At 25.3% G+C, this 16,608-nt stretch overlaps 1 protein-coding gene across 3 annotated transcripts; it reads right to left on the bottom strand.

Annotated features, from left to right (window-relative positions):
• Positions 1 to 4,835: 4,835 nt before the first annotated feature.
• Positions 4,836 to 16,260, bottom strand: LOC129618720 (phospholipid-transporting ATPase ABCA3-like). Of its 3 annotated transcripts, none has more exons than XM_055533668.1 (15): positions 16,242 to 16,260; positions 12,310 to 12,526; positions 11,501 to 12,122; positions 11,283 to 11,426; positions 9,910 to 11,187; positions 9,507 to 9,846; positions 8,472 to 8,997; positions 8,003 to 8,349; positions 7,530 to 7,655; positions 7,088 to 7,333; positions 6,828 to 6,987; positions 6,496 to 6,678; positions 5,777 to 6,427; positions 5,575 to 5,715; positions 4,836 to 5,515 (listed from the first exon to the last, which is right to left on the bottom strand). In XM_055533668.1, the coding sequence occupies exons 2-15, from the start codon at positions 12,510 to 12,512 to the stop codon at positions 5,323 to 5,325; spliced, it is 5,160 nt and encodes a 1,719-aa protein (XP_055389643.1). In that variant the 5' UTR covers positions 12,513 to 12,526; positions 16,242 to 16,260; the 3' UTR covers positions 4,836 to 5,322. The 3 variants fall into 3 exon arrangements, with proteins under 3 accessions (XP_055389643.1, XP_055389641.1, XP_055389642.1); XM_055533666.1 differs by lacking the exon at positions 16,242 to 16,260 and adding an exon at positions 15,100 to 15,479; XM_055533667.1 differs by lacking the exon at positions 16,242 to 16,260 and adding an exon at positions 14,754 to 14,969.
• Between the last annotated feature and the right edge of the window lie 348 nt (positions 16,261 to 16,608).

Raw genomic sequence — 16,608 nt, 5'->3', positions numbered from 1 at the left:
CAATTAAAACAATTAATTATGTAATTTGCTGTTCCTGACCCATCAAAAAAAAACTCGTATTATATTATACAATTAAGTAGTATCCTGTTTTACAATCAATTTTGCATGAGATTTCAACATTTTATTCAGCGGTATATTGTGCAGTCATCACGTAATGCATAAATAAAGAATACTTTTTCCAATTATCTAATTCAAAGATAACATATGAATGGCGTCTTAAAAGCGTTATTTTTATCTATTTTATTTTATTTCTCTGTAATTTAAGTCATATAATTTTTGAAAGTACATTGTCAATATAGGTTGAGTTCATGTCATAGCTGAAGAAAACAACTCTAAACTGCAGTTGACACCATTGCTTAAATGACAATTAATTTTTGAAACTACATAATACCTTAAAAATTTATTTAAAATAATTAAATAATTAACTTACATTGATTCCTCTATCTTCACTTTATAACCATAGCTTTTCAATTGTATTTTTAAGTTATGTCAGTTCCTAATTATCGGCAATATTAATTTGCGTGTTGACAATTAAGAAGTAGATCTTTCATAGTTTTTTGCCCAAAACGATAAAGTTTTTGCAGTGTTGTCACAAAAACACACTACATTTTTAGATCTAAGTAAGACCAGTCAACATAAACTCAACCATAGTAATATGCACTTATCCCTATTGTTGTCATGTCAGCATACATAATGTAGTATGAATTTACATTTATGACAAAATTGTTTTATTTCAACAATGATTAACATCAAAATTGCAGTAATACTGCCCGTATATTTTTGCAAATTTTAGCAATAATTAAATTTCATGAGCTTAATTGTGTATTAGTACTGTATAGTTACACTGCAATATTGAAGCCATAAATATATCAAGAAAAACTTCCTTTATAGCGTGTTGGAATAAAAATATTATTTCTTTTGAAATATACGAATAAAATTCTCCTACTATTTAAATTTAGTTACAATGTCTTTTTTGTTTAGGAGTAAAATACTAGTAATCAGAAATTAATGCAAAACGTGATGTAAAAATAAAATGATGATAAAAGAATGAATTTTGGATTAATAGAATATTTTATATTTAAATATTTAATTTTATGCAAAGTGATTACATACACAGATGGCAATATTTATACAGATTATTAACAATTTCTAAAAACGAAAATATTCAGGACAATTTGAAACAAATTTGGCATTATAACATATTGCTTGTACAAAAAATTAGAATTTTCAATTAAACATAATTTTGAATAAAACATAATTATTATTTGAGGAAAAACGCTTTTGATATACGCTGGTCGTAAATTAGATATGCTTGACTAAAACTTTTATTTGCTTGAAATTTACAAACTTGATTTTGTTGTAATAATCTTCAAGATAAATAATTGTTATAGATTGCAACATAAATTATTAGTAATCACTTTGTAGAAATGTTACACATTTTTTTTGTAACTTTACCTATTAAATTGAAATATTAATAGAATACTAATATTAATATAGTCACCATCTTGAGAAAGCTAAAGAAATATAAAATTTTTTATACACAATCATTTATTTTATTCTTTACTATATTTAACATACAAATTTAATTTTTAAAGGATATCATCAAACTGTTTAAAAAATAAATCTAATATAAAATATAATTATGTGAAATAAAGAGAAAAGGTAAAATGAATTTAATATTGCCGAAATGAAAATTATTAAAATACAGGAGCAAATACGATTGAATCTCAAAAATTAAATTACAAATTTATCATAAATTTATACGAATGGCTTACACATTATATACATAATGTATATAGGAATATATTTAGTTTATATAAGCTCATATAAGGTATTTAGTCTGGATTTGCTTAAAGCAAAATTACAAATCTACAATTATATTATACTGTGCAAATATAATACTAGTGCCCCAAATGTCAGAATAATATTAAATATGAAAAAATGTTTTATTAGAGCAAAATATTTTCTAAACACATACGAATATCTTTTTGCTCTACTGCAACAATAATCATAATTCGATTCTATTAAAAAATGTAAATTTTCGGAATTCCATAGAAAATCTATTACATGCAATGTTTTCTAAAGGTAATTTATTTAAAAGTTATATTTATTTACAAAACATATGTGGTGCTATATAAATGCATATTTGATCAAAAATAAAAATTAAAAAACTAATAAATTGACATTTGACAACAGTGACATAAGTCAAAAAATACGATTTCTGAGTTATTTATATAGCGACAAAAGCTGAAAGCAAATTTTCTTTTGTGAATAAATACCATTTCTCTAGCTCAAAAATTCTTGTTTACAATAAAATATTAAATATTGCTATAACGAGAAAATTGTGTTAACACCAACTCAAACGTGCAAATTAAACGTGAATTATGTCAATGTTGCAGCAAATGAGCGATAATATGTATGTACTTTGATTTAAATTATTCAATCTAATTTTTACCTTTATATGTACAAGATGGCTTTATTTCACATCATCTATTCTATTCCGACCGTTTTAAACACAATTTATCAAAAGAACAACAAGAACAACATTACAAAAGAATATTTCTACCGGATAAATTATTTTATGGAGAGATTAAATGACTGCTATATAAAAAAATAAAAAAAATAAAACCTGATGTTTAAAAAAGATATTAAATTTTCCTTCAAAAAAAAAAAAAAAAAGTTAAATTTAATGAAAAAAAAAGCCGTATGAAATGTCCATTTTTTTCATTCTAAGTGATTTACTTAAATGTTAAAATTAAAAATTTTTCTCTGTGTAGTTCAATATAAAAATGATTTAAAAAAAAATGTTTAAATAGAAAACTATTTCTTTTGAAACATTTGAATTTATATATGTGTAACAGTATTAAAATTAAAGCAAAAAAAAAAAAATCTTACAAAATTAAAGAAGAAAAAAATTTTAGCTTAAAAAGAAACTATTGTTTTTTTTCCAGTGTAATTAATTTTATCAACATATTTCATTAACTTAAAAATAGAACATGTGTTGAAAAATAAAATGGGTTCTCACGTTATTAATGTTCAATCCATTTAGATATTCTTTACCTATTTTAGTTGCCTAATAGACAAAAATTTCATGAGTTAGGGATCCGGTTAAGTTGCATTTGTATACCAATATAATAAGCATTTTTTAAATATATTATTAATTGCATTTTGAATGAGTTGTAAATATTTGTGTACGAGGTAAGTTAGTTTACTTATTACGATAGATCAGTATCAATATTGTTTGAACTCTAAACTTTAATAAATTATTGGCAATAATAAAACAAACAAAATTCCATGACAAAAAAAAATTCTTCAAGCTTAAGTAAGTTTAAATGGAAAATAAAAAATTTTTCATAAAATCATTATTTTATTAATTCTTTATAAGAACTAGATTCATTTGACTTGATTGTTTTGGAATTTAAATGCAACAGTAATTTAATTATGAATAAAAACCAAGCAAATTATATCAGACATAATCAGACAAAAGGTAAATAGTTATGTATTATAAGTAGTCTTTAATAAATTTCTCATAATTTGAGTTCCTAATTCTTTAAACAAAATTATTTAAGTTGCAAAAATAAATGGTAATTAAATCTAAACGAATCTTTCCAATCTAAATAAATCTTTGCTTACCATAAGTTACAATTTACAAATTGTTCCGAACAGCACAAAATAAAAAATAACGCGTAACTAATATAGGATGTAGCAAAATAATTTCTCGCAGAAACTGAGAATTTCTTACTTTCTAATTTGTCTATTTCTTGTTCAGTTGTCATTGATTGCAAAGTGAGAACTCGTTACGTATACTTAGGTACCCATCTACTTTAATTTCTAATATTATAAATGATATTTATATAGTTTTACTTTACACAAAATAATATCAACACTACCTTTATACATAATAATATTATATTTAAATTTTCTATATAAAATTAATCAGTAATCCGATATAAAAATAAAAAACAACATATACATACATACATACTTATATGTATATAGTATAAGTGAAATATTAAATAAGTCAAGGAAATCATTTAAAAAAACATTATTTAGATCATTATAATAATAATTAAAAAATTTACAACAACTACAATTACCAATTAAAATTTAAGAGTCTTTTGAAAATAAACAAAAACTTTTACGAAATTTGACTACAACTAGTACTACTACTACTATACTACTATGTATTTAATGTAACTACAAAAAAAAACCAATCATTACGACAATATTCCATAAAAATATTATTTTTTTTAAAAAAAGATTCAAATTTTTATTTAATATTAAAAAGAAAAAAATAAATAATGTATACATACAGTCATAATAAATATTTGTGACAAAACAAAAATATCTTTCAATTAAACTATTAAAAAAAAACAATTAACTGAAACTTAAACACTAATATTGTAAAAACAAAAATCCAAGCAACTAAAAGAACAAAATAAAATCTTAACACAAAAAATATTAAAAAATTTAATTTTAAAAATAATATTGTACATTAGTATAATAAATATATAAGAATGTATACAATTAAATCCAAATGATAAATAAATATTATATATTATGTAATTATAGTAATAAAGCTAACATATATACACGTACATATATTTACATTGTGTATAAATATAATTACACAGAACATATGAATTATGTATGTTAAATTGACTCCTAAATAAAAATAACATGTTTTGAATTAGTTAAAAAAAAAAACAAGAATTGGTTCTGCTTTTTTACTCAATTTATTAATATTTTTGCAGATCTGTTTCAAAAATAACGTCTTATAACGTTATAGAAAACCCTTCTGTTGATTGATTTCCATCGTACATTTTTGTTTTGGAATGTACTATAGGAAACAAATGCATATTTAATTTTAAAATACGAAAAATCATTAACAAATCTATCTCTTAAAAGAACGAAAATTATAATTAAATTAAATATTGGTAATCAAAATATATTTTATTACAATTACAAATATTGTAGGACTCCCTCTCTTAATGCATATAATAGAAGCTCTATAATACGCCTGTAAATAAAGATTACCGCTTATTGTCAATATTATAAAAAGGTATAATAGAAAGTTGTATCATATTCATAATTGCTATTTTAGTATATCACTTTATTTTCACTATTCAATTCACACCCTTGTACATATTTTATACATACATGATAAGTCAAGCAACACAATTTGGACGTGCTTTAAAAACATCCTATTAAAATAATTTTATTAAATTATTATACATTTCTAACCTGAGAGCATATTGTATATAAATACTATTTTTTACAATTCAATATTTCTGAATTATATTTTTGATTTCATGTCTACAGTTACTGTCCTACTCGATTATCATGGTGTTGATATTTTGCAAATTCTAAAAATATTTCTTCTAAAGTTGTTTGACTAATGGAATAATCTTCAATTTTTAATATTGATTTGTTAGCCTCCATTATTCCAAATATTTTTGACCATTGTATTCCTAATAGTGGTATATAAAATGTTAATAATCCCTGGTGTTGCTCCCTAAAAAATGAATTTAACAATAATCCTTAATACGATTGCACAAAAATTATGAAAATTACTTTAATTCCGATTCTGAAAAATGTTCTTTGACAAATCTCGTAATTTTTTCTACTTCTTCATTTATAAGACTATCACTTACTATTGACGTCCTGTTATGTGATAGCTGTGATAAACTTCGCATAAATTGAGTTGATAATCGTCTAAAATTAAATATAACACTTATTTTCAAAAACACTTATATTACATGGTTGATTAACTAACGGATTGTGTTCACCGTTTTCATCCCGATGAATTTTAATTTTTAAAATTAACCCTTTTGAAAATCTGTTCTTTAGATGTTGTGTAGAACCAATGCATTTGAATTCACCATTAACCATAATAGCTAAACGCGTGCATAATGCTTCACATTCTTCCATACTATGTGAAGTTAATATAATCGATTTTCCTGAATCTCTAATTTGGCATACTTTATTCCATAGTTGACGTTTTGCACCTGGATCCATTCCAGTTGTTGGTTCATCTAGATAAACAACCGACGGATTTCCAATTAATGCTAAAGAGGCACTTAATTTTCTTTTGTTTCCACCACTATATGTTTTTACAGGTTTATCAAAATGTTTCATAAATCCAAAACCTTTTGCTAAATCTTCCGAGATTTGCTGAATAAGATTTCCTGGAATACCACGCAATAAAGCAAATATACGTAAAGTTTCACGTCCAGTCAAATCTTCTAGTAACGCATCAAATTGGGGGCAATAACCAATTTCTTGATATACATCATTCATCTTTGTTTTTACTGATAAACCTTTAACATAAGCTTCACCGTAACTAATTCGCTCATCACCAGTCATCATTTTGAATGTTGTCGTTTTACCAGCACCGTTAACACCAAGTAAACCAAAACATTCAGAACTATGAAAAATGGTTTAATATACAGACACCGATATTTTTATTAAATAAAAGAATATCTATATGCTTACTGTTCGACAGCTACCGAAATATTATTGACCGCTAAAAATTTCCAATAATATTTTGTTATACAATCTACAACTAAGTTAGTATTTCTAACTTCATCTGGTGACATTCTTGCAACCCTTAATTTTTCTTCTTTAACGTCTTCATCGGTTTCAGCGCTAACGGGATTTACGGTATCACTCGGTTTGCTACAATAAAAAATTTAATTATTAACGAGTTAATATAAGTTAATTTCGTTTATGAATTGTAATTGTTGAATTGCATGTTAATGTGAAGTAATACTACAATTTTGTAGTAGCGGAACTGTTTACTTATAATATCAAAACGATATACTTACTAATATTTTTCAAAGAAATATGATTTTATGTAAAAGGTAATCCCATCAATTAAACGTAATTCTTTACATGTTAATATTGCAAATAAAATGCCAGCAACTACAAACGTGTACACGATGTGAGATCCAATACCGGGCTCTTTCCAATCAAAATAATCAGGAACTACAAAATGCACAAAGATATATGGTTAACAATTAGATATTGACAATTGCAATGGTATTATAGAAATAGCTTATAATATAATAACTACGACGATCCTTACCGCAACATTCCTTTGTTAAAGGAAATCGACATAAGTTTTCCATTGTACATTGTTCAGGAGGTATTTGCGGAAAGTAATCACATATTTTTAAGCATGCAGTCTTTGTTCTCGAAATTTTATGTACACTTTCTAACGACTTCGCTAATACATAATTAGGGAAAATTAAAGCAACTGCATTAATAGCTTCCACTATGTTCTTCTCTACAAACATATTCAAAATAAAAACCAAAATTGATAGCGCCATGCCTAAAATAAATAAAAAATAATTTTCAGTCAAATCATCATTTTAAAAAAGTTGTAAAATTTTTAGATCTAGTCATCAGTTTAAAAATATAAAAAATAAATATTAGATTTTTACTACAAATCTAGTAAAGGTCGTGACATTTGTTAAGAAAGAAAAAATTTACTTTTACTATTATAGTACGTGCATGTAAGATTATACCTGTGAAAACATTAAAGATGGACACTCTTGTATATCCTGTAGCTGAATCAGTGAAACAAAATGCCCATAAATATGTCAAAGGTAAGCTGGAAAGCCCGAAAAGCATAAAAACTAAAAATGCTCGACCTGAAAAAAATAAACAAAATAAAATAAATACCAAAGCAAATTGTCATATTTTATTTTAAATAAGATAAACGTAAGATAAAAGCACGAATCAATTCGGATCGATGAAGAATGAAGATTGGGTAGCTTAAGTAAAAAGCTAGTTAAACGAAAACGGTATAATTTTATCAATTATTAAATTAAATATTATTAAATATTAAGTACAACAATTTTAGTTACTTTAATCAAAAATAATTTCTTTTCGTCAATTTGACTTCTAGTAAAGGTCTACTTATTAGCACTAATTAATATATTTAAGTATATTAGTGTTATTTTAGAACATTAAATAATATAACGATTAATTTATATACCTAGTTCTTCAAAAGTAGCAAATCCTTCTTCTTGAAAGCAAGCTATTGTAATGATTGTCATAATTGCTGTTACCAAATAAGTTGCATAATCAGCAAGAAATTGTGTTGACCAAAATGTTATTACTTTAACACCACTTACAAATTGTAAGAGTTTAGCTCGGCTAACACGTTCCTTTATTTGAAATAGTAAATAAAACGATATGACAAATGACATTGCAAAACTTAAATTAATTGACAACTGATAACCAAAATTAACCATATTGGTAGCTTTTAATTTCGTTGTTTCCGCATATGGAAGGGGATGATTTGTAACCTCAATAGTGTACGATGAATCATCGGTGGTAGCTCTATTTTATATATACAAAATAAACAAAAAAAATATTTATTAACAACTGAAAATGAATATTTAGGTGATTTTCAAAGTTAGAGAAATTAACTAAGTATATTATTATACCAAAAGTTTTTTTACCTTAAAACTGCGTTATGAATTGCATTCAATGTTACTGGTAGAACATGTAACAACTGTGCATTAAACGCTGCTGTTATATTCTTTGGAGCTACTACACCACCAATTATGTAATCAGAATTTAGGGTTTTTAAACTTTTCTTACCTAAATCAATTAAATAATTTTCAAAATCTTTTACTTTGATAAATTTATGTTGTGAACCAAACTTTTCTATATATGTTTGATATTGTGTAACGATTGCATCTTCTAAACTGTCTTTGGGTAAATCTTTTGGTTCTAAAGCTGTCACAGTTTTAGAATATTCGCTAATTTCTAATTTTAATGCTTTTAATTCATTGAATGGATCAAATGTTTTAAATATTAACACAGTAATAATTACAAAAAAAACTGGCATAAAATTTTGAATTATCAAAATTATATAATTTCGAATAGTATAAAGATATTTCTTAAGCAGCATAGCCTTCCATTGACTTAGAGTTAATTTAATACCGTTAAGTAAATAAATTCTATCGAGTGAACTGGTACTACCTGTAAATACAAAAAAATGTAAACCTTGTATTCAAAATTTTAACATATTTTCAAGAGGTTTAGTAATTTAAATAATTGTACTTTCATACATATAGACTTCATTAAAGTAGAAAATGCTACTCAAATAACACTACGTTATTGAAGAAGAAGTAAATTTCATATAAACGTATTTATTTTTTAATGATTTTAGAAATACTTAATTATTTGTAATACAAAAGAGAAGAAATTCCATTAAAATATGTGTTTTTAGTTCGTATTTCGAGAACGTTCGGTCGAAAGTAACTTTCGAAACAAATTCCTTCTGCAACGAGTAAACCATTATAAAATTCACAATACAAATCTCTTATATAAGAGAATTAACTCAATTAACCATTCCTATTATATAGCAATAGTGAAAAATCACTATTAAATTAAAAATGTTGCTATTTAAAAAATGGAAGATTTTCCGTAAGTGTTATTTCATGGCTATTGCAATTTCATAATTGTCATGTATGCACTGTTATACTCACTACTTGATGACTCAAGATGAACGTATTTATTTTGAGCCCCAGTTATTTCTGTTCCATTTGCACAGTTAACACCATTAACTTTCTGATCTTGTCTGTCAGAGCCAACTAGCATAAAAACTTCTTCTAAAGTTGTATTTGATATACCATATCCACTGAGTTGAAGCCCTTCTGAGTGCTCTTCCAGTTCTTGTAACATTTTTTCAAAACACTTTGAAAACGTATCAGGTAGTTGATATGTCAATTCAGTTCCAATATCACTTTCGATAACTATATCTGGAATGAATTTTCGTAGAAGATCTGTTATCTGAGACGGTTTACAATCATCTTTTTTTACACATATCTTGAAAAAAATACAGAATATTATTTCAATTGCCAAAACAATACACATGTAATTTAAACGTACCAAATGATAACCAGCACCATATCGTTTTTTCAAAAAGAATGATGTACCATATGCTTTTAACTCTCCGCTACACATTATAGCTATTCTATCACCAAGTACGTCAGCTTCATCCATGAAATGTGTTGATAACAATATTGTTCGCCCTTTTCTTTCAAGTTCCAATAGATCCCAGAGAGCTCGTCTAGCAGATGGATCCATACCAGATGTAGGTTCATCACATAATACTACTTTAGATCCGCCACATAGTGCTGCTGCTACAGATAATTTACGTTTCATACCACCTGACAATTTCTTTGATTGCGTATCGACTTTATTTTCTAATTCCAATAATTTTACATATTTTTCAACTTCACTTTCAACTTCAGTTTCTTTTAAACCTTTTAGTCGACTATAGAATATTATATGTTCACGTACTGTCAGCTCATCAAATAGTATATTATGTTGCGGACATAAACCTAACGACATTCTAGCTTTCATTAAATTTGTTCGGATATCATAACCATTCAAAACTGCGGTTCCTTGGCTTGGCGGTATCATACCAGTTAACATGGAAATGGTTGTGGTTTTACCAGCTCCATTATGCCCTAACAAAACCGTTATTTCATCTTCATACAAATCCATTGTCAATTGATTAACAGCAATTTTATCGCCAAAATCTTTATGTAAATTTTTTATCGATAGACCAACTCTTTTATTTTTTGGTTCAATTTCAAAAGCTGCTGGATCAGATCTTATTGTTGAAATAGTATCTTGAGAAGTATCTGAATAGGAATTGGAACACCAATATGATTTTGTAAATGGAAAATACCACTTTTCTGGTACACCAAATGATCCAGGTAATATTTTTTCTACATAGAGGGCAATTAACATGTATACAACAGAGTCAACTATTAACATTATTAAAAGGAGTCCAACCGAAATATCATCATCGATATTTACCGGTCTAAATAAATTATCCCATTGTAAACCTTCACCGGTACCCTCTAATTTCAAAATTAATTTAAATCCGTAACCCATTGCTGTATTCGAGAACAATGAAAGACCTAATTTTTCAGAAAGTACCATATTTGAATAACTTTTATCAGTAAATTGATATGGTAAAAACCAAATAAACCATAATAATCCTGAGACTGCTGATGCTGTATTTGCTTTTGAAAAAAATGTTGCTACCATAAAACAAAATGTTACCATTGAAATACAATAAATATATAAGAAAACTAACAGAATTGACCAATCGCAGTGGCTTAAAACTGAGACATCTGGATTAGTCCAATGAACCTGAAATCACGGTAAAATTTTTCTATTTAAAAATGTTTATGTAAATTGGATACATTTGTAGAAATATGTATATAAAAAATAATAAATTTTGTTACCTTAAATAAGATTACCATCAAAGTTACTGAAATTAGTGCTAATGGATATGTCTTAAGAAACCAAGCTGTCCAATGCAACCAATTCGGTAAACCCATAATTTTCATAACTTCTTTAAGTTGTTTTTCTTTTTCAGTTGTAACATACTAAAAATTTCAACTTTTAAATAATTTCTTTCTAATAAATATACAAATTAGATATACACAAATTATTAATTTACCTTAACCGTTTGGGAGCATGGATATACAAAACTAATTAATATTATAAAAGACACCATTGATTCTAGACCCGTTAAAATTGGATCAAAAACATACGGTGGATACGGAAATCTTTGAATATTAATTTCAGGTAATTCTTCATTGTTTTTTTTTAATTTTTCTATAAATCCCAAAGCAAATGCATGTTGAATACCAATAAAACCTTCTCTATAATATGATGGGTTTGCATCAAAGTAATTATATGCACCAATTCTGGGTCCTCCAAAATCCATTACTGGAAATAAATTATTTGTCTCCCAATTATGAATTTGATTTCCGAACATATCATTATTTTGTCTCAACTCGCTTGGAAATCTGATGGCATAAGAAATCTTTTTTGGGCATTCCTCACTATTTTTTAAACTGTCATCGAACTGAACACCAGCAATAATACCATTAGTTTTAACAAGTTGATCAAGCTCAGTAACGTTATCATGTCCAGTTACAAAAAAAGGAACTTGCTTTGATAAATCATTGTTCTCAGTTAACCATTTCTGTACGTAATCTGCTACATCTTCTAAACATTTGCTTTTTGGATAATATGCAACTTCATAACGTTTAATACTGCCTGCTGTAATATTAACGCTGAAATTAAATTTTGTTTATATAACATAAATTTATTTTCGTACAATATTTTGTCATTAACACAAATCTTTTTTGATTTTATGTAGAACGTAGACACAGGATGTGAATATTAGGCATATTTTTTATATTTCATATTCTACAACATAAATCTATAAGAACTTATGGGAGTGTCGCTATGTTTACTTACCTTGCTGAAAATGTTATGTTTTGTGCTGGAAATGTTGTTGCATTCGAAAACGTTTTTGGATCAACTAAGCTTCGCACTACTATTAGTAGCCCTGCAAATAATATGGGCAGAACTATTTCAATCACTAGCTGTTTTTTATGATTCCATTGTATCCTCCAATTTTTCCACATTAACAGTGAAAACTTATTCCAGTTATTGGTCATTTTATTTTTATATTCTACGATATAAAAAGGATTTTTTTAATATAAAAAAAATATTGAACCGGCGAATGCTTTTGAATTTTAATTTAAAAGAAGCAAGAATACACTTAATACAATTGAAATATCGAAAGTGAAAAAAGTCTAAATCGTGTTTGGAAGCTTTGTTATGCTAACCATCCAACTCTAATATTTTTATCTAGGAAGTGATTGGATCATAAACGAAATGGGATGAAATAAAACTTTCGGGAAGAAATCGGAAAAGTGAACATTTGAAAATAACGTAAAATTCCAATAGAATCTCACATTTGGTCCCAAAGCTAAATTTTAATCTAAGAATTTAAAAATCGCGCCGCACCATTACAGTAGGGAAGAAATTATTAAGAACCTTTATAAGCGTAATAAAGTGGATTAGAGAATCTACTTTGTAAAGATTGATATTTGTCAACATAATAGTTTTTTCCCGTAAAATTTTTTAATTAATGACGTCTAAAATAATAAAAATAAATTTATTAGAAAAAAATAGGAATGTTGATTTGCAAAAAGATAAGATAAATTTATTATTAAACAAATATGACAATTGATAACAATTGCTTATTGGGTTTTCGAATGTTAATTTTTATTGATTCTACGAATATGAAGCAGGTAATTCTAGCAGACGGAAAATATACTTATAATTATATTAATGATTGATAAATATTTAACGCTGATTTTATTCTGAATTTGAGCTTTCGATTTTTTGGTATTAACGACTTAATAGAAATCGAAGACTATATATTAAATTATTGAAACAAAAAGTTCAAGTTCTTTCACCAAAAGTAAATAAATAAAATTTATATGGCAAACCTATCGCTATTAATTAAGATTTCCAATAAAAAAAATATATATTGATCTAAATCAGAAAAATGTAATGTATATAAGAAGTTTTTTCGTTAAAAGTTTAATTAATTATATTAGAAATAAAGGCCACAAAAGAGTGGAATTTGAATCTAATTTAGGCAAGGACATTAAAATTAACTTTGAATTAAAGTAGATTTTTTTTTACTTAGTCAATATTATTTAGCTGGTATTGTTGCTCCGCTCGTTCAACGAGAACTCAAAGGAAATGAACAGATTTTGTAATAGAACCATAATTTTGATGAAACTTAGTACCGCCGAAATTTAGTACCGAATGTAATAACCGTCATATGCGCATACAACTTTGTCCTTTAACATTAAGCCAATTTAAAAGAGTAAATATTTCACATGAACGGTTCCCTGTTGAATTATACACAGGGTTCCCTACTTTGAATAAAGCAGTTAAAATTAAAATTTTTGTACTCCAAATCATTATTTTGAATCTTCATGTTTCCATTTCGTGAATACTCGTAAGTTGACATACGTACATGCGATAAAAAATTATTGCATATACTGACAAAAAAAAATTTCACATTAACAATAAAGTTTATGTTTCTTAATGATTATTTACGGATATAAATTTTCTAAAAACTTTATTTGCAGCGTATTAGTTTAAAAAAAAAGCATGTAAATTTGTTTATAGAAAAATGTCTGAAGATTAACACTATTACTCGTGTTCAATATAATATGATTTATAATTAGTTGTACAGCAGTAGTGAAATTTACAAAGAATTTAATAAAAAAAAAAATAATTATGCCTTGCAAATTAGTTAATTAAAATGCACTCGAATATTTATCGATATTTTGTTATCTATGACATTAGAGTTTTTGTACGTGCCTAAAAATACTTTATTAATAATAAAGTACTTAATTAATCCAATATTTTCCTGACTTTTTATATTTTATTTTAAAATACTTAGGTACTTAGCTGTTTACTATATACGCGCCTTTCTTACTTTATTTCTTTCGTGCATCCAAAAAAAATTTATTTCATATTTAAATTTTATTACAAATTTTAAAAATTTTGATTTCTAAAACTTATAAAATCCTAATTGGGGCTAATTAATTTGATACATACATACGTACATATATAATAACTAATAAAGTACAAAAATTTGTTACAATATAGATCTAAACAATATGCTGTAGATTTAGTAATGCATTCTTTTACATATCCTGTCTACACGAAAAATTTTAAAATTATATAAAATACTAAGAGAGCTCGCTTTAGTATCTCACATTTTAAAAATTTAGAACTTCTATTTGAAAAGATTAACGTTTTATTACAAATTAAGTTGGGATTGTAATTAAAGAAATGGTTTATTAAATCCAAAGTTAAAGATGTAATACCTTTTGCTTCTCTTTTATTAAGTAAAAAACAATGTGTCTGCTGAAAAAAAAGTGTATGATCGATATACGATGTTCTTTTTATACACTGTTACATTTCTCAGCAGATGAAAGATAGTAGGTTACTCAAAATCAAAGAAAATGGAAAACGGTTTAAAATAAATTTGTCTCTCTCATTTTATTGTGCATCTTCCTTTTATTGATAGAATATTTTTTCTGAATATAGCTTCATTAACATTAAACAGTTAACATATAAATTCATACGGAATATATAAGTTCATATGAATGTCTATGAATATTTAAAACGAGTTCTTTTCATAAAATATAGTACATTCAATAATTTTCTTACTCGAAATTTATCTGGCACATTTAAAAATTCTTTTTTATCCAATAATGAATTTATAAGTTTAATAAAAATTATCTTATATAATTATTACTATAAAAAATAACACAATATTTTAAAAAATTTGATTAAACAATATTTTTGATTAAAAATTAAAATATTTTAATGATGATTCACTTCATTTATAAAATTTTTCACTACTATACGATTTCGATTGATAAGAGCATATTTTTATTCTATAATTAATTTTTTCAAATAATTTTATTTACTTTAAAAAAAAATTTCAAAATTTTTTCACTTTTTGATTTTGAATAAATTATAAATTATTAATATTTAAAAAAAAAATAATTTTGAATTTATTTAAATTGAAATATTCAAATTTAATACAGCAAATATACATCAGCGCGGAATGAATATTTCGAAACGTTACGATCGATTTGTAAAATTAAACTGAACGAAAAAATGAAAAATAAAATTTGATTTCACTATTTTCGTTTTACAACCCTATTTTTTTTTATTGTAGTTGTTTTTGTAATTCGCAAAACTTTCTTAAGCTTATTTTAAGTATTATTAAAATTTTAATTTCATGTAATAATGACTAACAATTTAGCTTAACTTAAAGTTTCTGATTAGAAACAATTGGGAAATAATAATGGAAGAAATAATAAAATAAATGATTTTAACTACTATAGGGTTTAAAATATTTGTTTCGTAAAGAATTTGAATATTTGTTATTATTATTGTAAATATTAATTCTATTTTTGACTGAAATTTCATTTGTCAATTGAATTGTATTGAAATTCGATAATTCATCAAATAAAATCAACATATTATGAATTTAAATTTGCGTAATTTGAGTATTTTTTTTTAACTTTTGTTAATTACAAAACATTATTTTTGATAGGATGACATTTTTTTTGTAGACTTAATTGTGATGTAACGAATTCTTAATATTGCAATATAGGAGGAAGAAATGAAAATTTGTTAGAATTAATTGTTAGCTAGTGAAATAAAGGCCGTATTTTTTTACATTACTCTACCGTAGAAGAGGTTCGATGTGGAAAAATAGCAAGAATTACATTACGTCATTTGTGAACAGCTCTATGATAAATATAAAACAATTAGCTTAAATCTATAATAATCTTTACTTCTTCTATGTATTTAAATGTTACTTAATAGAATTGCCATTATATATTATAGTATTTAATGGAATTGACGTTAAATTTGTTTTCTCTACTACTCCACTATGTGGAGTAGAAGTTTGATTGAGCAATAATTGAGTTATTAGTATTATAATTCTTCTGTTAAAATTAATAATAATATACTCAATAAACTTATAATAAATATTAATAAACTAAAGAGCATTAAAATAAGTTTCAAAAAACGCAAGTGTGAAATATAATATTACACACATTATGTATGTGGGTATAAAATTTATGACAACATTAGATAACAAAGTCAATCCATAATATATAATCTGAATAATCAATTTTAACCAATTTCAATAACGCTATC

Source organism: Condylostylus longicornis, unplaced genomic scaffold (assembly GCF_029603195.1).
Source record: "Condylostylus longicornis isolate FDR11 unplaced genomic scaffold, ASM2960319v2 ptg000010l, whole genome shotgun sequence".
NCBI classification, from domain to species: domain Eukaryota; kingdom Metazoa; phylum Arthropoda; class Insecta; order Diptera; family Dolichopodidae; genus Condylostylus; species Condylostylus longicornis.
Note: the sequence above shows the minus strand (reverse complement) of the source record. Positions and strands in the feature narration are given on the sequence as shown.